The sequence below is a fragment of the Mustela nigripes genome, chromosome 1 (assembly GCF_022355385.1).
Source record: "Mustela nigripes isolate SB6536 chromosome 1, MUSNIG.SB6536, whole genome shotgun sequence".
NCBI classification, from domain to species: Eukaryota; Metazoa; Chordata; class Mammalia; order Carnivora; family Mustelidae; genus Mustela; species Mustela nigripes.
Genome location: NC_081557.1, coordinates 41,443,888 through 41,469,462, shown reverse-complemented (window position 1 = coordinate 41,469,462; position 25,575 = coordinate 41,443,888). Strand labels below are relative to the sequence as shown.

Here is a 25,575-nt window from a genome sequence, read left to right as displayed (position 1 = left end):
CACAGGTAAACTTTTTTTTTTAAGTTATTGTATAGTATTTCATTGTATGACTTCTACTAAAGTTTGTTTTTGCGTTCACTTGTCAGTGGACAGGTATTGTGGACACAAGCACTTTTCTTGGATATGTAAAGGTGAGATTGCTAGGTTATAAGGTAGATGCATGTTTCAAAATGCCAGTTTTCCAATAAGGTTGTACTGTTTTATGCACTGTGTGTATGAGTTCGATATTTTTCACATCCTCACTAGTGCTTTCATGTATTGCATACATTGTTTTCAGGTAGGATTGTCTGCTTGTACTGATTTTTCGTAATTTGCCTGCATATGTTTGCTAATATTTTTTTAAAGATTTTATTTATTTGACAGAGAGAGAGGGATCACAAGTAGGCAGAGAGGCAGGCAGAGAGAGAGGGAAGCAGGCTCCCTGCAAAGCAGAGAGCCCTATGCGGGGCTTGATCCCAGGATCCTGAGATCATGACCTGAGCCCAAGGCAGAGGCTTAACCCACTGAGCCACCCAGGTGCCCTTTTTAAGTGATTTAAAGAACTAAGAACCATTTGGCAATGCTCAGTTTATGCCAGAACATACTCTGAGAAAGATGAGATTCTACTGTGTATGGAGATTAAAAACAGCATAACAATTTTTTATGTCTTGACATTTACTATAATATTTTACATATTGTACCTTTTTTCAAAAATTTTGTTTATTTATTTGAGAGAGAGTGAGAGCTAGAGAGCACAAGCTGGGGGGAGGGGTAGAAGGAGAGGGAGAAGCAGACTCCCCGCTGAGCAGGGAGCCCCACGTTGGGCTCCATATCAGGACCTCGGGATCATGACCTGAACCGAAGGCAGACACTAAACCAACTGAGCCATCCAGGCACCTTGTTCACTTACTTCTTACAGCCATCCTGTGAAACAGATTTTGTTAAACTAATTTTGTAATTAAGTCTTAGATTTACTGAAGCAACTTGCTCAAGATTTAAAAATGTTGGAAGTAGCATCACTTGTATTTATAATCAGACTGTCTGAATCTAGCTGTCCTTTCCAGGGATTCATAATTTGATGCAGGAGATAAGATATATACTATAATATAAATGTCCTAAAAAGAGCTACAGTGTTAGTGTAGATAGTAGTGTCCTTTGTGGTTTCATCTATCTCTTTAATGTAAGTTCTCTTTTATACTACACTGCTCCTAGGTGCTCACTGCTGCTTCCAAGACATTTTTTTGTTGATTCATTTCAGTTCTTCATTTAATAAATTCGTTGAACACCTTAAATACCAACCATCATGAAGAACTGGGAATAAAAATAGTAATAGTTACTGTCAATGAAGCTTAAAATCTAATAAACAGAAGAGATGGACATAAATCAGTCTACAAATATGTAATAAATGTTACAGGAAAAAAAAAACCCTGGAGATTATGAGAGTAATAGGGAGCCCTTCTTTAACTTGAATGATCAGTCAGCAAAGCCTTCTCTAAATGTTTAGAGAAACTCAAAGAATGTGAAGCTGTGGATCAGTTAACTCCAGTGAGCAGTGGACAGAAGAGTGTTATAGGTAGAAAGTCACAGAATGGAAAGTGTAGTAATTACGTTTGTTGTTGAAAGAACCTAAAGGCGGCTGGTAGCGTGGGACGGTGGGAGGTGAGAAAGTTTCTTTCAATGAGACAAAATAGGTAGGGGCAAGATAATACAGATCCTTATACAGTCTTTGGGAAGTAGAGTAGAAAGCCATTGGGACGCCTAGGTGGCTCAGTTAGTCAAGGTCTCTGTTCAGCTCAAGTCATGATCCCATGGTCCTGGGGCTAATTCCCACATCAGGCTCTTTGCTCAGCAGGGAGCCTGCTTCTCTCTCTGCCTGCTGCTCTCCCTGCTTTGTGTGCTCTCTCTCTCTCTGACAAATAAATTAAAAAAAAAAAAGATTTATTTATATGACACAGGCTGAGCGAGATAGGAAACACAAGCAAGGGGAGTGGGAGAGGGAGAAGCAGGCCCCTGCTGAGCAGTGAGCCTGATCTTGAAGGGCTCTATCCCAGGTCCCTGGGATCATGACCTGAGCCAAAGGCAGCTGCTTAACAATTGAGCCACCCAGGAGCCCCTGACAAATAAAATTTAAAAAAAAAAAATTATTAAAAGGTTTTTTTTTTCTTTTTTTAAGGGGGTTGGTTTACAATTTTAAAGACCTTTGGCTGTAAAGAGGAATGGTGGAGGTGAGGAGTACTTACTGACATAAAGGAAAATGATAGTCGTTTGGATGAGGTTGATGTTAATGGGAATGGAGAAAGTGGGTATATTAATTATAGAAGTATTTTGGATATAGAATTGACAGGACCTGAAATACTGAATTGGAATAAAAAAGAGGGAAGTATTAAAGATGTCATTCAGGTATTAGACATAAGTAACTGAGGTTGGTGATGAAAAAGGTGGGAAGAAATGGTACAGGAAAGTAGAAACATAGCTTTTAGGGGAGAATATGCTTTGAACGTAATAAATTTGAGAAGCCTGTGAAGGTAGTGATGTTAAAGAAATCTCTTAAGAGTGAACTAGACTGGAAATAATGTATCTGACATAGTATTTAAAGACAGTGGTTGGATGAAATCAGCTGGGAAGTGTAAAAGATGGCCTATGACTGAGCAGTTACAGTTTAAATAGGATAAGAAACCAGCAAAGCAATCTGAGAAGGAACAGTGTGTGAATTGCATAGTTAGAAGGGTGTTTCAGGAAAGTTATATGGTTAATGGTGTTTAGAGTACCAGAAAGGACAAATACCTATCATTCATCCACTTAACTACTCCCATTTGAGTCTTTACCCGTTACTTCTAGGTTGGAAGATTCTCCTTTTGATTCTCCCATACTGTGTCTACCTCTTCTACTGTACTTTACTGTAATTACTTGTTTGATTATCTTCACTGTCCTTCACATTAAACACTTTTCCATGAGGTCATGGAACCTTACTGTTTTGTTTCAGCTTTGTATTCTCAGCTCCTGCCATGGGGTCTTGCACCAGGAACATTTAAATAAAACAATTTTTGGAGTGACTGAATTCCAGCTTCTACTATGGAAGAAATTTTTTATATCCAAAGGGAAATTTTTGTTTCTAAGAATGTATGGAATATTTTTGTGGGGGAAAGTCTGTAAAGAAGAAACTAAAATAAAAATTACTATTGTTTATGTGAACATGTGCAGAAAAAATACTAAAACTTGGGCAGAAAGGAAGAGATGACATAGGTGGTAGTTATATTGGGGGAGAGAGAATACAACTCTGAAAACATTTAAGAAGGGATATAACTTGAGTGTTTGTTTTTTTTTTTAAACAGAAGCAAATATGACAAGTTTAGGAATCATTAAATAACTTTTTTATACTGTTAATGAAAGTGTCCAGGGTCTGTAGTATAAACTGGAAAATAGAAAATATGTGAAGAATAGTCCCTTTATAATCCCACCGCCCTAGAGATAACTATATTAACATTTTGGGTGTATTTCTTTATTTTCTGTATATGCTACATTGGAATTTCATATAAATGTATTTATTAAATTATCAACATATGATTTGTATCTTACTTTTATTATATGTTCAGAGCTATTGATTTTTAAACTTCTGTTTGAATGTAACATGCATACGGGATAGTAATTGGAAGGGTACTGTTGATTAATTTTTACAAACTGAACACTTCGGTAAAATAGCCACATTCCAAAATAAAACATTATTAGCACCTTGGAAACCACTTCCCAGGCTATTAATTTTTACTGATTCAGTTTGGTCACTCAGTAGAACATCTCTATGGAGAAATTATTACTGAATTGGGGAAGTAGGTATTAAAGAGGATATTGTTCTTGAGCTGTTCATGTAAGTTAAGTGTAGGTAGGTTAAGAGTACCAGTTAGGATAAACGGGAAGTGGAGCAGTATGAAATGAAGGCAAATGCAAACATCCAGAATATTTTAGGAGTTAGGTTATTCTTTTTTTTTTTTTTTTTTTTTAGTTCATTGTTGGTGGGTGATGGGAAATGAGGCTTGGACCAACTTGTGGGTGGTTAGCCTTTTGTGCCAGTCAAACAGTAGAACAGAGTACTGGGAATATTGCAGAAATTTAAAACCTATTTTTTTTTTTTTGTTTGTTTGTAGGCACACAAGTCTCTGAATTTTGTTTCAACACTGCTTCAGATTACTATGTCGGAACAACTGGATTTACCTGTGAGACAGGCAGGCAAGTTACTGAATTATTTTTGGGGGTTTTTGTAAATCAGTTATTGAAAAGGTTCAGAGTTGAATAGCAGAGGTATATTGGGGTGGCCATTCAGTGATTTTCTTCCCTGAAAAGCTGTTTGCCCTCATGTCTTTACTATAACAGCTAGTGCCTTGTTATTGGTGGCAGAGTTAAAGGAATGTGGTATTTCGTTGAATTAAAAGAGAAGCTGGAAAGAGAAATTGATAGGGTTTATTAAAAGATTCTTTGTAGCCCAGTGGGTGATTCTAAGATACAAACCCCTTTGTTTATGCACTTGCTCCTTAGAGCTTGTGCATTTACTGATTTTAACCATTTAAAAAGTACTACAGTAGCCGCCCCATCCATGACTGTTACATTTTAAGTCCACAGTGAGTGCCTGAAACTGTATAGAACTGATGATGCTATATGTACTACGTATTTTCCTATATGTACATACTAATAAAATTTAATTTGTAAATTAGGCAAGTAAGAGTTTAGCCACAATAATTAATAATAAATTAGAATAGTTATAACAGGATACTATAATAAAAGGTATGTGAATGTGGTCTCTCTCTCAAAATATCCTATTTTACTGTACATACTCTTGTGATGATGTGTAAAGATCAAATCCCTGTGTAATGAGATGAGGTGAGATTAAAGATGTAGGCATTTTGACGTGGTCAAAATCTATTCTGATAATATGTCAGAAAAGGTCATGCTTCTTGACTGGGTAACCATGGGAAGTGAATCAGTGCATAATGGGGGGGACTACTGTATTTCTTAGTTCTAGTTTCAATAAGATATTGAACAGTTCTCTCAGTAACAGATGGTCTGTGAAAATGTGGTAGGTTACTTCTCATATTATCTGTTGGTCTGCAAAATAATGGAATTCACATCTTCAGTGTCCTGTTACTTAATTTATTTGCAAGTGTATTAATTTTGTTATAGGAAATATAAAGTTACTCATAATTTCACCATTCTAGAAAAACCAGTTATGTTATGATACTATTTATCTATTTCTTCCTGTTCTTTTTCTGTACATCAGTTTTGTTAAAAAATTTTTTTGCTTCATTTAATGTATAGTAAGCTCATCCCTTTTCTTTACATAGTGTTAGTCTTAAAATTTATTTCAGTGATTAAGTAATTTACCATAATGTGCCATGTGAAGTGAACCATTTTTCAAGTGAACCATTTTTCAATCATTTAATCTTAGATTTGTTTCATTAATAGTTGTATTCACAGTACCTAAAATATTGCCTGACACACCAAACATACTCAGTAAATAAGTGAATGCATATAAGTTTATTATCTTTTAAAATATTGGTATTATATAAGTAGCACCACAATGGAACATTTTTGGGGGCCTATGAAATATAGTAATTTCACTAGGCCCTGGTCAGCTGTAAGTCTTTTTAAAAAATTTCTAATTAATAGAAAAAAGTTGCCTTTATTTTTTTTAATTTAATTTTATTTTTTCAGTATTCCAAGATTCATTGTTTATGTGCCACACCCAGTGCTCCATGCAATATGTGCCCTCCTAAATACCCACCACCAGGCTCACCTATCCCCTCACCCCCGCCCCCACTCAAAACCCTCAGTTTGTTTTTCAGAGTTCACAGTCTCTCATGCTTCCTTTCCCCCTCCAATATCCCCCAATTTACTTTTCCTTTTCTTCTCCTAATGTCCTCCATATTATTCCTTACGTTCTACAAGTAAGTGAAACCATATGATAATTGACTCTCTCAGCTTGACTTCACTCAGCGTAATCTTCTCCAGTCCATCCATATTGATACAGAATTTGGGTATTAATCCTTTCTGATGGAGGCGTAATATTCCATTGTATATATGGACCATATCTTCTTTTTTTTTTTTTTTTAGATTTTATCCATTTATTTGACAGAGAGAGATCACAAGTAGGCAGAGAGGCAGGCAGAAAGAGAGAGAGGAGGAAGCAGGCTCTCCGTGGAGCAGACAGCCCGATGCGGGGCTCGATCCCAGGACCCTGGGATCATGACCTGAGCCGAAGGCAGAGGCTTTAACCCACTGAGCCACCCAGGCGCCCCTGGACCATATCTTCTTTATCCATTCATCTGTTGAAGGGCATCTTGGCTCTTCCCACAGTTTTAGCAATTGTGGCTGTTGCTGCCATGAACTTTGGGGTACATATGGCCCTTCTTTTCACTATGTGAAAAGTTGCTTTTATGCATTTTAACTGTCATTCCTCTTCTGCTAATGAAGTTGGCATTTTCCTATTTGGTTATTTTGTAGATAAGAATCTTTGCCTCAGAAAAATACCATATGATTTCACTCATATGTGGAATTTAAAAAACAAGACAGGTGAACATTTGAGGAAGGGAAGGAAAAACAAGGTTAAAATTGAGAGGGAGGCAAAACACAAGAGACACTGAACACTAGGAATAAACTTAGGGTTGTTGGAGGGTGGTGCATGGAGGGAAGGAATAATTGGGTGATGGGCATTAAGGAGGGCCCTTGATGTAATGAGCACTGGGCGTTATATACACCTGATGAGTCACTAAATTCTACTTCTAAAATGAATAAAATAATTGCCTTTAAATCTCAGATTTTTGCTAAGATGTTGAAAGGAGGAGGGACAACCTTAATTAACATTTTGAGACTTGATTATGTGCATTAGCAAAATTAAATTATACTAGAAATTTGTGTTGTTAGTATGTACAAAACCAGAAGCAGCCAAACTGTGGAATTAGTCAAGAATTTTAAAATCTAATCATTACTTTACAAATTACATTCTTTTAATAATTGAATGATACTCTTTAGTGTAGGGCATATTGTGATTCCGTGGGCTAGACTTGAGAGATGCATTTGGTCTTTGTAGCAGAGTCCAAGCATCCTGGATGGAATAGACTTTGAATCACGGTATTCTTACAGTGCAGTTCTCACTTGTTTATGTGTTTTGGAGACCAAAAACCTTAAAATACTGAATCATAATTATACAAATAAATATATATACCCATTCTTTTTTTTTTTTTTTTCAGATTTTATTTATTTGTTTGACAGACAGAGACACGGCGAGAGAGGGAACACAAGCAGGGGGAGAGGAAGAGGGAGATGCAGGCTTCCTGCTGAGCAGGGAGCTGGAATGTAGGGCTTGATCCCAGGACCCTGGGATCATGACCTGAGCTGAAGGCAGACCCTTAACGACTGAGCCACCCAGGCGCTCCTATATACCCATTCTTTTATGTATTATGATAGAAATACTCAGAGACTCTGTGCAGAAGACATAGCACTGTGTCACGTCTTAATTTTAATCTGTTCTGTTTTGGAGCTAAAGAATCAAAATTCTGGAAATAGTACTAACCTAAAACATGTTACATATACTGAGTCAGTGTTCTTTACTGTAGAGGTAGTTTGTCTTAAAACTTTTGTTGAAGGGATTTTAATGTGCAATCAATCTTTTTTGAGATACTGTAAGGTGGAGTAGTATTTTAATTCCCAAGGTAGAGCCAAGTAGAATATAAAAGTCATAGATATATGAGTTATGCTATTCCAATAGGTATAATATTCCAGGTAAGAGTTAATTACTAATCAGAGAAGGGCTGTGTTTTGTAGAATTTAGTAATTGATTAATTTTGAATAATTTCCATTTCCTATACATCCTATACATTTGTGGTTGAGCTATACAATGAGCTATACAATGTAGCTCTCATTTGGGGGTAGAGGACTGGATAAAAAGCACTGTTAGCAATCTAGTTCATCTTGTGTTGACCAGCAGTATTGAAGATAGTGGTATGATAGTTAACAGAAAAAGTAATCTGTAATTTTTGAACACAGCACATTTTCCCATAAAATAATATGAATTTGAAGTGGTTGATATTGGTATATTAATGAAATGCCTAAATTTATAGACTAAAAATTTTTATGCTGTGATTTTCCTATGATAAAAAATAACAGCCTTTGTGTGTCTTAGTTTGGGCTCCTGTAACAGAATATCACAGGTTGGATGATCAATATATTCCTCAAAGTTCTGGAGGCTGAGAAGTCCAAAATCAAGGAGCAAGCAAATTTGGTGTCTGATGAGGACCCACTTTCTGGTTCTTAGAGCCCAACATGTTGAGTGGAGAGGAACCTCTCTGGTGTTTCTCCTATAAAGGCATTAATCACAAAAGACCCCTCCCCTAATACCATCAAACTGGGGGGTTTGGATTTCAGTATGAATTTGAGAGGACCACAAATACTCAGTCTATAGCAGTGTTATTATGTATAGTATAGTATGTATATGTAGTTTTGTCTTTAGAGGCTTCATTTGGAAAATTAATATGGTTAAATCAATCCAAATAGCATTCCTACAGACAGCAGGATAAAAAGTATAAATGTGATGTAAAAAGTCTTAATAGTCTTGTTTGTATAGTGTGTTTATTTGTAGAGTTTCTTAGCCTGTATGTTTAATACTAACTCCAGGGGTGATTACTGTAGCTAAGAATTAAACTGTTTTGATTATCAACTTTGAAAATAATAAAATATGCAGTATTTTAAATGGAGGTGTGGACACTTAAAAGGGATATTCACAGTACTTTCACAGTAAACACTCTCTTGTCAAATTTATCTACATTTTAGGTGTTATCTATTTGAAAAATATGATAACACAGTATTGGCCTGATCGGGAAACAGCACCAGGGGATATATCCCCTTATACCATTCCAGAAGAAGATCGGCATTGTATTCGAGAAAATATTGTAGAAGCTATTATCCACTCTCCTGAGCTCATCAGGTATATGTATATTTTAAAACTTACCCATTGTTTCAGGTACATAATTTGTGGAGTTTGAGAGGAGACAGCACAGTGGATTCTTTCAGAACATAAAAACCTGTCGTTTTTATAGTGGTAAACTTAATAACAGGCAAATTCCTTTTGTATTTTCTTACTGTTAAGTTTTTGTATTTATAAAAACCAAGAACAACTTCTTTTATTTTTAAACCAAGAACTTCTAAACTTCTTCATGTGAAATTTATGAAACAGTGTGATCAGGTGAGAGGGGTTAAAGAAAACGATAGAATGCTGACTATATATTATATGGTCTTGATCACTTAAAGTTCTTATTTTTATATGATTTTGTAGAATTTTTTTTAAGAATTGTATTTATTTATTTTAGATAGAGAGCAGAGGGGCAGAGGAGAGGAGAGGGACAAGCAGACTCTGCACTGAACATGAGCCTGATGCAACGCTCGATCTCACAACCCTGAGATTACGACCTGACCCTAAATCGAGGGTCAGATGCATAACTGACTGAGCCATCCAGACACCCCGATTTTGCAGAATTTTTAATGAAAATAGCTGTGTTTTAAATGAAACACATTAGTTGATGATAGGGATGAACGATAAGGAAAAATAAAATCACCTACATTTGTAACATTTGTTGGGTTTCTTTTAAATCAGTAGGAATGAGTAGTTTTTTCTCAGTGACTTATTTATTTTTACCTAACCAGCCATTTTCTTTGTGGGAGCAGAATTTTATCTAGGTACCATTTCTTTCTCCTTAATGTTTTGTTTATTTATATAACCTTTTGTTTATTTTTGACTTTCAGGGTACAACTTACTACATGCATTCACCATATCATCAAACATGATTATCCAAGCCGCTGGACTGCCATTGTGGACAAAATTGGCTTTTATCTTCAGTCTGATAACAGTGCTTATTGGCTAGGAATTCTTCTTTGCCTTTATCAGCTTGTGAAAAATTATGAGTAAGTGTCTCTCAATTCCTACAGAGATTTGAGAAGTAGGAAAAATTTGGAAATTTTAAGGTATTTTGTTTGAACATTTAAAATTACATTTGGTATATAAAAATTAGTGAATTATATATTGATTTTAATGCAGTATTTTCTTTTTAAAGTAGCACTCTTATTTTAATTATTAAGTCACTTCTGTTGATTCAGCTTAGAAACTTGTTGTGCCCTTTTTTTCATATTATCTGTTTCCTTTTCAAAAACTGGGTTATCTCTAATTCCTCAATATGGGCTCCTCAGTTTGTGCTGATAAAAGGCCTAAACATAAGCTTTTTTAAAATGTGAAGGGTATCAGAGTACTTTGAGCATTAGAGCTTATTTAACTTCTGGCTTTCTGTGAATTTTTTACCTTAATTTGGGGTCTTGATAAGTTTCAAGAACCTACCTGTAATTCTTTAAGAAGGATATGTTGGGATTTCACATGATCATTTTTAATCATTGTGTTTTAGGGATTCCGTCACCTGTTTCAGTGTTTGCATATTTGAGCAAATTATAGTTCATATAAGTAATTAGTATCAGTAAGAAAGATTTTAGGCCAAGGGATCATTTTAGATCTGGGTTTAGGGATAAGAAAAAAGATCTAACCTTGGAAGCTGAGGTATAGCATTAAGAGTGGTAAGCTATACATTGAAGGGATTATCTCAATCGTGTAGTGGAAGTAATGAAATTTGTAGGCATTTGAAAGTTTTGATAACAGAAAATTTTGAGGAAGGCATGAGGAACACTTACACCATGATGGTGGCCTTATTTCCAGTCCTGACAGCTGCACAGATGGCATTGTGAGCCCGTTAATTCTGGGGCCTGTAGTTAGCCTCCGATACCCTTTTTGGGTCCCAACTAAAGTAGCTGATGAACTGCTGCTTTTCTTCTGAGCAGGAGAGAAGTATACCATTTACAGCATTGGTACTGGTGTTTTCTTGTGTTCCCACCAGCTACCCATCTTCCTGCTAAGGAATGTTCCAGCTGTTGCTCCAACTTCTATCAGAGTGCCAGTTGTTGTAGTTCTGGTAAGTGAGTGACTAAAATGAGAGAGAATAACAATAATAAGCTGTTACTGTCATTGAGGAGGTTAAGTCTCTCCTGTCCTATAATCTTAGCAGGAGAGAGTGTGACAGATTTTTTTAAATGGGAGACGTAGGAGGCTGCTACAATATTGGAATTCCAGTTCATTTTCAGCCAGTGTTCGATTGTGGAGCACAAGGTGTTCACAAGGGATCTGTGTGGACTGAAGTAGTTCTAAGAAAATTCATGGAGAAATTGGAAGTTGTGGTGGTCTTCAGGAGCATAGATCCTCAGGAAATGTTTGTCAGTTGAAAGAGCACAGTAGGAGCATTTGAAGAGAAAGGCATGTCACACCATACGCAGTAGTATGAACAAAGAAAGGTACAGAGGCAGAAATGAGATATTATCTTCAGTGGGTAGTGAGTAGACCACCAATAGTATGGATAATTTCTGTTTAGAGGCGGGGGATAAATTTGGAGCTGGTAAATTGGGACCATGTTAAAGACAGTTTTGAGTGCCTTGATGGAGAATTTGGATGTAACCTTTTAGATACTAAGTACCATTGAAAAAAAAATTTTTTTTTTTTTTTTTTTTAAACAGTAAAGTGATGGGCTAGTACTTAGGATTTCCTGTGAGCATGGCTCACCAGATTGGCACATTGTAACCTTGTAGTAGTCGGCTTTTATTAGTGTCACATTTTTGTGCTGTCAGGAACTCTCAGGTCTTAAGGGTTAGTAATTTGTTTCCTACCATAATTACTTTCATATACCAATTAGTGTAGATTAGCAGCTAGTACCACCTAATTTCAAGTCCTCTCCTGAATGTAGAGAGGGAGGTAGGAAAGAAGAATGTGTAATATGGACTGGATACTCAAACCCTCTTAATGTGGGTGATCATCTGGGTTGGGTAAATGGAGAGAAGTGCATAATATAGTTCTGCCTTTGTAGTTAAAAGGAAGTACTGTCTTTAATCACTGTAGTTTGTGTAATCAGATTGGAGACTGCAAATGGCTTCCTTTCATAAATTGTTAATTGTTTTTACTGACTGAAAGAACTATACAGATGTTTTAAAATGTATGGTAGGTGTAATTTCTCAGCATGTTAAAACAGTATTTTAAATAATCTGTGAGTTAATTGTTCAATAGTCTCAATCATTATTAGAACATTTGTTGTGGTTGTTTTTTTTTAGATTTTTACTTATTTATTTGACAGAGATCACAAGTAGGCAGAGAGGCAGGTACGGGGGGTGGGGTGCAGTGGGGAAGCAGGCTACCGCCAAGCAGGGACCCCAATGTGGGGCTTGATCCCAGGACCCTGAGATGATGACCTGAGCTGAAGGCAGAGGCTTTAATCCACTGAGCATCCAGGCGCCCCTGTGATGTGTTTTATTCTTGGCAATTTATTTCGGTTCTATTTCCATCTAGTAGGGGAAAATAATCTAGCCTTTTTACCTTTACCTTTTTAAAAAAAGATTTTATTTCTTTATTTTGGAGAGAGAGTGTGTGTGAGTGGGGGTAAGGGCAGAGGGAGAATGAGAGAATCTTCAGTGGACGCCTGCTGAGTGCAGAGCCTGTCATGGGGCCTGATCTTAGAACTCTTGACCCAAGCTGAAATCAAGAGTCAGGTGCCTAACCAACTGAGCCATCCAGGTGACCCTTACCTTTACCTTTTAAAAATGCGCTCAGATACTCAATTCTTAAATATATTTTGTTCTTCAAGAAGGCTACCAATAGATAAAACTGGAATCTGGTAGGAAAAAACAATTAAAAAGCAGTTTAATCTAAAAAGATAAATTCAGTTTTTTAGAATAATGACTTTTTTTTTTTTTTTAAGATTTTATTTATTTCTTTGACAGAAATCACAAGTAGATGGAGAGGCAGGCAGAGAGAGAGAGGGAAGCAGGCTCCCTGCTGAGCAGAGAGCCCGATGCGGGACTCGATCCCAGGACCCTGAGATCATGACCTGAGCCGAAGGCAGCGGCTTAACCCACTGAGCCACCCAGGCGCCCCTAGAATAGTGACTTAACCACTAGTAAGCTTTTGTAAAGCCATTCTGCCTATCCACTCCTTAATAATAGAAGGTGGGGTGTCATTCCTATAGTTCTTTTTCTTTAAGATTTTATTTATTTATTAGAAAATCAGTGATGGGAATGGGGAGAGAGAGTGAGAAGCAGACTCCCTGCTGAGTAAGAAGCTGGGCTCTGGCCTCTCCCAGGACTTAAAGATCATGACCTGACCCAAGGGCAGATGCTTAACCAACTGAACCATCCAGGTGTCCCCCTATAGTTCTAATCTGTTAATTTACTTGTTTAAGGTTTTGTTTTGTTTTGTTTTCATTGAAGCATAGTTGACACAGTGTTTTTTAAATTGAAGTACAGTTTAATTAAAAATAAATAACAGACCTTTTTAAATAATACTGTTAAAATGCTAAGAAATCTATATATGGAAATTTCTCACTTAGGGCAGCAGTTCTTGGAGCCCACATCCTTGGAGCAAATGTGATTCAGAATTCAGAAGTTTTTGGATTTTAGAAAGATAAGAAGGTTCACATAATAATACATGTTAAACACTCCTGTTGAAATTGGACCAACACCAGTAGTCAGATGCATATTATCATATCTGCTATAAAATACATGAATATCCACTCCAGATGGGATAAATGAAGACCATAAATAGCCTGTTGAAGTCAGGTTTTGTTGCCAAATAGGTTACAAAAGAACTTCCTGTTTATAAAGTGCTTATTTTCTGCTTTTTGGATGCCACTTCTGCCTTAATGCTTTTGGTATGTCCATAACTTCAGGAGGGTAATAGATAATCAATTTTATATCAGTTACCTGCTATTAAAAGCCAAGTCATTGTAGCTCCTCAATTGTATAAGTATTCACAATTAGAGACTGAAGTGAGGGCAGACCTTGGATCTTGACTGCTGAAGTTCATACCTAGAGGAGTATGTTGAGGAGGATACTGCTCTGTGCTTCAGTTTCCTCAAACTGTTGAAGTGAGGATACTAATGGAGCCTTGAGGATTTTTTTTTTTTTTTAAGATTTTATTTATTTGATAAAAAGAGAGTAGGCAGAGAGGCAGGCAGAAAGAGAGGAGGAAGCAGGCTCCCTGCTGAACAGAGAGCCCAGTGTGGGGCTCAATCCCAGGACTCTAGGATTGTGACCAGAGCTGAAGGCAGAGGCTTTAACCCACTGAGCTACCCAGGTGACCTGGATCCTTGAGGATTATTGACTTCATAATGAATGCTCAGAAAATTTTAGATACTTTGTTATTATTTGAGGCTTTTCTTAGGTTGCTTTTGCTTGTGATATAGTTCCATTGTTGGTTTTTCCTTTTTTTCCCTAGGAATCTAAAGTTGCTTAGGAAGTATTTGCTTATATTTGTGTGGACAAACAAGCAGTTTAATTTTGTGTCTCATTCATATAAATGAAATTGTGATGCAAATTCTTACAGAATTAGTTTGTATTCCTACCCAAAGGTACAAGAAACCAGAGGAACGGAGTCCACTGGTAGCAGCAATGCAGCATTTCCTGCCAGTTCTAAAGGACCGTTTTATCCAGCTTCTTTCTGATCAGTCTGATCAATCTGTCCTCATCCAGAAACAGATTTTCAAGATCTTTTATGCTCTTGTTCAGGTAATTGTTATATATAAATGTCTATCTTTTGCTACATTAAAAGATAACAAATAATTTCCATGTCTTAAAAATAATTTCACTTGAAAATCTAGATTACAAATGGATTACAAATGGATGATTTGCTAGTCATATATAAATTGCCAAAATTATGTGCGCATTAAAAGTCTAACGAAGCACACTTCCCTAAATACATAAACAAGACTGATAGATCTTAAATTTTAACTGGTCAATCTTAAGTTCTCTTAAATCATCTGACACTATTTACAAAATTTTAGTAAAAAATTTTTATGCCTTTCACCTTAAGAATTAACAAGTCTGAAAATCAATTAGCAATAATCGTGCCTCGAGCAAACCCCATTGGCTATGATACTGCCACTGAGCAAAGCTCACAAGTCTGAAAATCAATTACTGAAATTACAATTTATATCTAGCATGAACCTGATGTGCCAAATATATATAGATTGTCCCAGTGATTACAAAACCTATACCTAAGTTTAACAAAAATACTAGTACTGTGGCTTGGCTGGCACACAGTGATGGGCTTCATCATTTTTACATATTTTATATCTTCCTGGGATAAAAGATATCCACTGAGGAAATGATTGTGTGTATTTTCTCAGTGGGATATAATTACTTAAATGAAACCGGTTTAGATCAAGATTAAAATTTCAATTCTTTTTGTGCCATATAGCCGTAGAAGGATTCATCTCATCTACTAGAACCTTTGGTTTCATTTATATACTTACTTAACTTCAAAATCTCATTTAAATAGACCTGTGACTTCCACTAAGATTGTAACTGACTCACCATATTGTTTGGTTGGATTTTGTGTGTCTTTGCTAGATTAGTAAAGATAGTCTGTTATCTCCCAGTCTTAATCAGAGGACACTTTGATGCCATTCCACTGGCTGCTTCTTAGAGAATTTTTACAAGTGATTTGGGTATATAATACACTGTTTTTGTTTGTTTTTTAGTTGGTAAGATTATAACTTTTAGATTAAGAATAAGTTATTTTTGTAAATTATTCTAGGGAATAGGGCAAGATATTTATCTTCCCAACTAATTTTTTGATTCTAGCATACCCTGATACTCAGTATAGCCCTTTCTCACTTGTGAAAATAGATATTCTAATGTCCCAAATAGAGTATTGATTTTATGAGCCTGTTGAGAGGATTTATCCAAGGAATGCAAGAAAGAGTGGATCAGTGGTTAAGAGATCAGTTTCTATGATTACCTTTTTTTTTTTTTTTTTTTTGAAGATTTTATTTATTTACTTGACAGAGAGATCACAAGTGGGCAGAGAGACAGGCAGAGAGAGTGGGGGAAGCAGGCTCCCCTCCAAGCAGAGAGCCCAATGCATGGCCCAGTCCCAGGACCCTGAGATCATGACCTGAGTCAAAGGCAGAGGCTCAACCCACTGAGCCACCCAGGCGCCCCTATGACTAACTCATAGAAGAAGACCTATAACCATCTCTAAGATTGCCAGATAAAGCATTTGATAACATTTAATAACCATTCCCACTTTAAAAAAACAAAAAACAAGCTAAGATCCTGGAATAGAAATTTTCTTTACTTGATAAAAGACATTGACTAGAAATCCACAGTATCACTCTTAGGGTAAAAATAAGATGTATTCCCAGTAATTTGGGACTAAGACAAGGATGGTCACTGTAGTGCCACAATTCTCGGGTTTGGATAACTGATCAAATCAGCCAGATAAGAAATTTGCTTGTGTACTAAAAATGGGAAATGTGGATTGAATGAAATACTTTTTATAGGTTTTGTGAAGAGTTAAAGGAAGTGGTATTTTCTTTTGTAATGATTTTAAAGTATTGATTCTCGATTTTCATTTAGTATACACTACCATTGGAGCTGATAAACCAACAGAACCTGACAGAATGGATAGAAATTTTAAAGACTGTTGTGAACAGAGATGTACCAAATGTAAGTCTCTATGTGTTCTTGTATTACTGAAATATCTAATTATCTTTTGGGAATTTTAACTGATAGTTTTTGTAACATTTTTATGAGTTTATATAATTCATGATGCAAATTATTCTAGATAAAGAGACCATTTTGTGTGTTTACTTATGTGCAATTCTAATTAAAAATTGTGCGCAGTGTTATTTCATATACTGTTGTTTAGGTACTTATATCCTAATGCTTCTGTTTCTTCTCAGTTTTTAATTTTATTTATTTATGTATTTATATATAAAGTTTTTTTATAATGTGAGAGAGAGCAAATGATTGGGGTTGGGGGGGTGGGGGCTAAGAAGCAGACTCCCCAGTGAGCAAGGAGCCCAATGCAGGGCCTGAGATCATGACCTAAGCAAAAGGTAGACATTCAGCTAAGAGCCACCCAGGAGCCCCTTCATTAAAAAAAATTTTTTTTTAAGTTTTATTTAAGTACTCTCTACACCTAACATGGGGCTCATACTCATAACCCCGAGATCAGAAGTCACATGCAACTGAGCCAGCCAGGCATCCCATCTTATCTTCTCAGGTTTTAGTTAAGAGTTCATAATATATATCATCTCACATAGCTACAAAATCCTTTTCTTTCTTTCTTTCTTTCTTTTTTAAGATTTTATTTATTTTTTTTTTACAGAGACCACAAGTAGGTGGAGAGGCAGGCAGAGAGAGAAGAGGAAGCAGGCTCCCTGCTGATCAGAGAGCCCGATGCAGGGCTTGATCCCAGGACCCTGGGACCATGACCCAAGCTGAAGGCAGAGGCTTTAACTGACTAAGCCACCCAGGCGCCCCACAAAATCCTTTTCTTATGAGAAATGTTTTTAAAGATTAATTTAGAGAAAGGGAAAGCGTACATGGGTGAGCAGGGGGAGGGGCAGAGGAAGAGAGTATCCTCAGACTGCCCCCTGAGCGTGGAGGTCCACGCAGTGCTCAATCCCAGGATCCTGAGATCATGACCTGAGCTGAAACCAAGAGTCGGAAGCTTAATCGACAGTCACCTAGGTGCCCTATGATGAGAGTTTGTTTTTTTTTAAAGATTGTATTTTTATTTATTTATTTGTTTGTTTGTTTGTTTGTTTATTTAACACAGAGAGAGAGAGATCACAAGCAGGCAGGGAGGCAGGCAGAGCAAAGAGCCCAATGCGGGGCGCCATCCCAGGACCCTGAGATCATGACCTGAGCCAAAGGCAGAGGCTTTAACCCACTGAGCCACCCAGGCACCCCAAGATTGTATTTGTTTATTAGAAAGGACGCATAAGCAGGGGGAATGGCAGGGAGAGTGAGAAGCAGGTTCCCTGGTGTGCACAGAGCCTGACCTGGGGCTCAGTCTCAGGACCTTGGGATCATGACCTGAGCTGAAGGCAGATTCTTAACAAACTGAGCCACCCAGGCAGCCCCATGATGAGAATTTTTAAGATCTACTCTCTTAGCATCCTTCAAGTATATAGTACAGTACTGTTAACTATATAGTCACTATGCTGAACATTACATCTCCAGAACTTAGTTATCATACAACTAAAAGTTTTGACCACCTTCTTAAATTTACTGTGATAATCATTTCACAGTGTATACCTAATATCATATCGTTGTGTTATATACCTTAAACTAATACAATTTTATATATTAATTATGTATTTTTTTAAAAGTGCTTGCATCTGGAGTTATCCTAATAATTTGTCAGCTACTCATGAACCAGAAGACTTTGTAGTTAGTTATATTACTTGTTTTTTTAAAAAACAGTTTTATAGAGAGATATACATATTCCATAAATTTAACCTTTTCAAAGTGTACAGTTCAGTGGGTTTTAGTACATACAGAATTGTACATACAGAATTTAGTACATAGGAATTGTTTTATTTAGTCACTTTTTATTTTTTTTATTTTTTTTTTTTTTTTAAGATTTTATTTATTTATTTGACAGAGAGAAATCACAAGTAGATGGAGAGGCAGGAAGAGAGAGAGAGAGGGAAGCAAGCTCCCTGCTGAGCAGAGAGCCCCATGCGGGACTCGATCCCAGGACCCTGAGATCACGACCTGAGCTGAAGGCAGCGGCTTAACCCACTGAGCCACCCAGGCACCCTATTTAGTCACTTTTTAAAAAAAGATTTATTTTTGTGAGAGAGAGAGCGCACGCGCACACGAGTTGGGGGTGAGAGGCAAAGGGAGAACCAGACCCCTATCTGAGCAAGGACCCTGATGCAGGACTCAATCCCAGGAAGACACCCAACCAGCTGAGCCACTGAAAAGCCCAATTTAGTCACAATTTTTAAAGTAAATGCAATTTTTTTTTTATAATCTAGTTTTCTAGAGAGGTAAGGGAATTTATAAGTCCTAAATACAAAATACGCTTTAAGTGCTTTAATATTCCTTACTTATTTAATCCTCAAAAAAATGTCTCTGAATTAATTTTTCTCCCCTGTCCCCTCTGAATTTATTTTGAATGGAGACATTGAATTATTATATAATTTATCCAAAACAATTTTATTAGTGGCATTAGTGAGACCCCCTTGTTTTATGGTTTATTGCTTAAATTCCTATTTAAAAGGAAAAACAGTGTAGGGGCGCCTGGATGACTCGGTTGAGTGTCTGACTCTTGATCTCAGTTGGCTTAGTTCTTGATCTCACGGGGTTGTGAATTCGAGCCCAGTGTGTTTGGCTTTGCAGTGGGTGTGGAGCCTACTTTAAAAAAACAAAACAACAGTGTAGAAGAAGTGAAAGAAAATTTCTTCCTCTCTGTCGGAAACTAGTTTGTTGTATATTTTTCTGAACACATTTTTTTTTTTTCTGAACACATTTAATATGTTCAAAATAAAATGTTAAGTTTTCATTTACAACCACTCTGTACATTTTGGGTATAATTTATAAACACATAAATAAATAGTCCAGTGAGTTATCATTTGCATGTATCCATGTAATCATCACCTAGAATATTTGCTGGTGGCTAGTTTTAGTCTTTCCTATCATCACCATTCTCATTTCTAGCACCATAGATTAATTTTGCCTGTTTTAGAACTTAAAATAAAGCTAATTTTTGGTATTTACCTTCTTTTGCATGGTATATTTATGAGATATATTATGTTGTGTTAGTCTGTTTCTTATGTATTTATGTTGTGTTATAGTAGCTTGTTCCTTTTTATTACCAGGTAGTATTTTATTGTGTGGATATACTACAATTTATTTATCCATTCACAAGTTGATGGACAGCTAGGTGGTTTCAGGATTTTAGTAGTACTAATAGAGCTGCTATGGATGTCCTTAACACAAATCTTTTTGTGATCACATGTTTTCATTTTTCTTGAGGAGATTACCAAAGAATAGAATGGCGTCATAGGATAGGTATATGTTTAACTTTATCAGTAACTTCTAAACTGATTTTCAAAGTGGCTGTATCATTGCTCTCGCTTTTAGTTTTAGTTTGTTAAACTAAGACTTGGTTGCTCCAAGTCTTACTTTCCATTATAAATTAAAAATATGTCTGGATATTATAGGTCAATATGTAAGGATCCAGTCTTTTTTTTTTTTTTTTTAAGATTTTATAGATTTATTTGACAGAGACACAGCAAGAGAGGGAACACAAGCAAGGGGAGTGGGAGAGAGAGAAGCAGGCTTCCAACAGAGCAGGGAGTCTGAGGAGGGACTCAATCCCAGGACTCTGGGATCATGACTTTGGCAGAAGGCAGACTTGTAATTACTCAGCCACCCAGGCGCCCTAGGATTCAGTCCATTCTTTTAGTGGTTGTATAGTAGTATTTTATAGGTGTTCCATAAGTAATCATCCTCTTATTTGCAAATGTTTACCGTGGTAGTTTTTCACTATTGTTTTTAAATTAATGTCTTCATCTGTTTATCCTTTTATGTTTATACCAGTATTTCTGAAATTAGATTTTTGAAATGGTGTTTCTCATGCCCTTTTAATTTGAACTGTACTGTTTTGTTTTGCTTTTTAAAAGAATTATTTATTTATTTGATAGAGAAATCACAAGTAGGGAGAGAGGCAGGCAGAGAAAGATGGGGAAGCAGGCTCCCTGCTAGGCAGAGAACCCAATGTGGGTCTCGATCCCAGGACCCTGAGACCATGATCTGAGCTGAAGGCAGAGACTTAACCCACTGAGCCACCCAGGCGCCCTGAACTATACTGGTTTTGATTAAACTACTTTTCATGGCCTTGGCTTTATGTTAATTGGATTTTGACTAAAATGTTTGTGTTTGAGTTTGCTATGTAGCCAAGTAGTAAAGCAGATGAAAGTGCCTCTTATATTTAAATAAGAGTTAGTACTTTTCCAAATCTAGCCTTTTATTTCTAAAGGCCAACATAAATGGTTTTTGTGAGTCTCTTCTCACCTCATGCTCTTCTTCTTAGATTGTATCATCTCTTACTATCATTAAATAAATCTCTTTGAAGGAAACACTTCAGGTTGAAGAAGATGACAGACCAGAGTTACCATGGTGGAAATGTAAGAAGTGGGCTTTACATATCTTAGCAAGGCTTTTTGAAAGGTAAGCGTCTCTCAGTGTATGATGACTTAAGTTTATTTTTTCAAGCTCTTAGTTTTATAAGTGTCAATATATAAAGCATTATAAAGAAACAGTGGGCATTTAAATGTTCTTTTAGGTATGGAAGCCCTGGCAATGTTTCCAAGGAGTATAATGAATTTGCTGAAGTATTTCTGAAGGCGTTTGCTGTTGGTGTACAGCAAGTAAGTCTAAGAACTTTTCTAAATTGAAATATTATTATTAGGTTAATTTCTGCCCTTTTTCCTGGTTTATTGGTACCCAAAGATTGAATGTAGCAGTCTTTAATATTTTGAACCCTGTATCAGTTCTCATTTTTTGGTCTTAGGTCTTCCTTATTACCTAAATTTTTGAGAGCCTCAGCAAGCTTCCATTTATGTGATTTATACCTATGCTACTTATCATACTAGAAATTAAAATTTAAGAGTATTAATTCATTAAAAAATAATAACAAACCTAATGTATATTAACACAGAATGTGTTGTTTTTGTTTGTTTTTAGAATGTGCTTTTTTTTTTTTTTTTTTTTTTTTTTTTTTTAGATTTTATTTATTTACTTGACAGATAGAGATCACAAGTAGGCAAGAGAGGCAGAGAGAGAGAGGAAGAAGCAGGCTCTCCACTGAGGAGAGAGCCAGATGTGGGGCTCGATCCTAGAACTCTGGGATCATGACCCGAGCCGAAGGCAGAGGCTTTAACCCACTGAGCCACCCAGGTGCCCCCAGAATATGTATTTTTTTTAACTGTTTCCCAAAATGAAAAGTTTTTAACAAAAAGAAATGGTATTGTTAAACAGTTTTACTAAATTTTTAATGTATGGCTTAATAAAAGGCAGTTATATGCTCATCTACCTATGTATTTAGTCTTTTTAAATTTATTTTGATGGACATAACTGCAGACACTGGCCCAGATCAGTTGGAAAAGGAAAGACTTGTAAACTTTTCACAAAATTGTGGAAATTCTTTGATATCACATCAAAATATGATAATGATAGTTTTGTTTTTGTTTTTAAGTAAACTCTGTACCCAATGTGGGACTCTAACTCATGACCCCAAGATCAAGTGACATGCTCTACCAACTGAGCCACTCAATAGTGGTAGTTTCTTAAAAGTTAATTGCGGGGCGCCTGGGTGGCTCAGTGGTTTAAGCCGCTGCCTTCGGCTCAGGTCATGATCTCAGGGTCCTGGGATCGGGTCCCGCATCGGGCTCTCTGCTCACCGGCGAGCCTGCTGCCTCCTCTCTCTCTCTGCCTGCCCCACATCTACTTGTGATTTCTCTCTGTCAAATAAATAAATAAAATCTTAAAAAAAAAAAAAAGTTAATTGCGGTGTAAAGTTTGTTAACAACAAGCATTTTATATTCTTTTACATTATCACCTGTTGATCTATATTGCACTTTGAATGGATCATTTATCAATACATGATTTTGTAACAGCTGGTCATTTGAAAACTGAGTTAATGAACATTTTCCAAATGTTAATATACTTCATTATGCAATTTTATTTTATTTTATTTTTTTAAAGATTTTTATTTATTTATTTATTTGACAGACAGAGATCACAAGTAGGCAGAGAGGCAGGCAGAGAGAAAGGAAGGGAAGCAGGCTCCCCGCTGAACAGAGAGCCTGACGCGGGGCTCGACCCTGGGATCATGACCTGAGCCGAAGATAGAGGCCTTAACCCACTTAGTCACCCAGGCCCCCCTTATTTTATTTTTTAAAAGGTTTATTTATTTTAGAGAGAGAGCAAGGATAGCATGCATGAGCAGGGGGTGGAGCAGAGGGAGAGGGAAGAAAAGCAAGCTACCCACTGAGCGCTGAGCTTACTTACCATGGGGCTTGATCTCACAATCCTGAGATCATAACCTGAGTGGAAATCAAGAGTGAGCCACCCAAGGCGCCCTTCATTATGCAGTTTTAAAAAAGAAATCGGGGCGCCTGGGTGGCTTAGTGGGTTAAGCCTCTGCCTTCAGCTCAGGTCATGATCTCAGGGTCCTTCGATCAAGCCCTGCATCGGGCTCTCTGCTCAGGAGGGAGCCTGCTTCCCCTCACTCTCTGCCTTCCTCTCTGCCTACTTATGATCTCTCTCTCTCTCTGTGTCAAATAAATAAATAAAATCTTTTAAAAAAATCATATTTGCTAATATTACCACTGATGTTATCAGAAATATCTTTAAATACTGGAAACTAATTAAGCAGATCTAAGTCTTTGCATCTAAGATTTCTGAGAATTCTAATTTTGTTTAAAAGCTCAGATTTTAACATCAGTAACATACTCTCAGTTATTTTCCTTGAGGTGACAGGCTCATTTTATTCATTTTTGAGGAAATATATGCCATACACACAAGTCTAAATAACCAAAATTTGTCTGTCAGTTTTTCTTTCAAGCATGTGATAGCATTTGATAGGAAAGCTATTTCAGCTTTTCTTCCAACCATTGTACTTTGGTATGTAGAAGAAGTGCTATATGTTGTATACTCCCCGTTTAATATTTATATTTCTCATTCATTAAGAGTATTCTTAAGGAATGAATGTCTTGAATTTAATGTGGCTGTGAAGAATATGATGACTGCTGGTACACTTGGGTGCCACTCCTTGATTCATGTTAGGCACTAGAGGATTTGCCACCATTGCTTTTGTAGCATCGATGCAGATGTTATGTAGTGAGAAGGGCAGATACTGTCTCAGCCTTATTATGAAAATAGTTTTGACCTCACAGACCCTTCAGGAGGTCTGTGGGCCAGATCTTGACAATTTCTATTCTCAAATACATAGAATTAGAACTCCTGCCAGACGGCAGACATTAAATTGGTAAGTGGTTTGTATAAGGTTTTTCTGGGAGGTAAACAACAAATCAGGGCTATCTCAAAGTTATGGCATGTTCAGTGAGTAACCTGTGGTTTTCTTTTTATACTTAATCAGAAACTAGTCCTTTGACATAGTATTAATTCAGTTTGTTATTTGACTACCTTGGGAATAAATACGGTTCTCTGACACAAAAATTTCAAAATTACTTTCTTTTTAAGAGAATATGGTTGTTATTTTAGGATGATAATCTGGGTATTAAGATATGGGTCAGATGCTTTTGCCGATTTATAAAGTGGTTAAAATTTCTATTTAAGTTTTGGTTTCTGATCAAATATTTTTTTCGAAGGTCTTATTGAAGGTATTATATCAGTACAAGGAGAAACAATATATGGCTCCTCGAGTTTTACAACAGACATTAAATTATATTAATCAAGGAGTTTCTCATGCCCTCACCTGGAAGAATCTGAAGCCTCATATACAAGTAATAATTTTCTTTTTTTTTGTTTGTTTTTTTGTTGTTGTTTTTGTTGTCATTGTTTTGTTTTGTTTTTTGGGGTTTTTGTTTAGTAATAATTTTCTATCAGATGTTTTTCTGGAAAATATAATTGAAATAACGTAAAGGTTGAAAAATGCTTATTTTTTACTTGTGTTATTCTAGTTCTGTTAATTGTTTTGAAGGTATAGAAGGAAAATGAGAAAATACCTTAACATAAACTTATAAGAGGTATTTTGTAAATATTCAGATTCCTTTTAATCTAAAGCTATTATCTTAAAATTTGCATTTAAATTCTTAGTGCTGGCTTATGATGATAACATTTTAGTCCTATAATTTGGAATAAACTAAGGACTTTCACCCGATTGGTTTTGAGGGTAATTAGCTTATGTATTATTTCTGTGAGTGATTTATTTGCTTTATTTAGAACTATAGGAGTTGATGGACCAAAATGTCATAATGTATTTTTTCAGAATACTTAATTGCTACCTATATGCACAAATGTCTTACTTTATAATTATTTGTTACACAAACTACTATGTACCTTAATAGTTGATCTGAGAATCATTACTAAAGTTTAGTATTAAGTTTTAAAATATATATTATTGGGGAAAAATTTTTTTAAATATATAGATACATTATTGGATTGCTTTTGTTTCAACACTTATCCAAAATTGAAGGTTTAAATTTAAAGACCGACCTAAGGTTACTTTCTTAACTTTTAAATTTCAGGGCATTATCCAAGATGTTATTTTTCCATTGATGTGCTATACAGATGCTGATGAAGAACTTTGGCAAGAAGACCCTTATGAATATATACGCATGAAGTTTGGTAAATTTTCACCTTCTTAGAAACAAAATATGCCAGTAGCTAAGTTTGTATATAGTATTCATAGTGGTATCTTAAGGCCTCTCCTTTGGTACTGAAAGATCTTTGTTGTTTTAATGTAATTTATCCATTTTTTAGACTTTTGGGGGTGTCTTCACTAGGTATGGCATTTAATAATGACAGTCTTCATTTTTAGCAGACACTGATAGTAGTGTTAATAATTTACAATTATTGGATGTGCTTTTGGCACATGCTAAAACGTAGAAATTCAAGATTACACCTTAACACCAAGTGTCAGAACTATACTTTTGGATCCCATGTCAGTCATCATATGTATGGGAATCGAGAAGACATATATTGGAAGCT

The 25,575-nt window shown here is 36.1% G+C and overlaps 1 protein-coding gene and 1 non-coding gene across 3 annotated transcripts in view; one reads left to right on the top strand and one right to left on the bottom strand.

Moving 5' to 3' along the window:
• Positions 1-25,575, top strand: part of IPO7 (importin 7) — a 57,021-nt gene that overhangs the window by 10,904 nt on the left and 20,542 nt on the right. The window contains exons 2-10 of one of the 2 annotated variants that reach the window (XM_059408546.1): positions 4,119-4,200; positions 8,794-8,947; positions 9,763-9,921; positions 14,445-14,601; positions 16,456-16,545; positions 20,975-21,069; positions 21,185-21,269; positions 24,234-24,368; positions 25,113-25,212. In XM_059408546.1, coding sequence (XP_059264529.1) covers positions 4,119-4,200; positions 8,794-8,947; positions 9,763-9,921; positions 14,445-14,601; positions 16,456-16,545; positions 20,975-21,069; positions 21,185-21,269; positions 24,234-24,368; positions 25,113-25,212 — 1,057 coding nt within the window. The remainder of the gene's footprint in view (positions 1-4,118; positions 4,201-8,793; positions 8,948-9,762; positions 9,922-14,444; positions 14,602-16,455; positions 16,546-20,974; positions 21,070-21,184; positions 21,270-24,233; positions 24,369-25,112; positions 25,213-25,575) is intronic. The other variant, XM_059408555.1, reaches the window with a different exon arrangement.
• On the bottom strand, positions 14,850-14,988 carry LOC132009096 (U4 spliceosomal RNA). Its single transcript, XR_009401793.1, has one exon. It is a non-coding gene; the product is annotated as a U4 spliceosomal RNA (small nuclear RNA).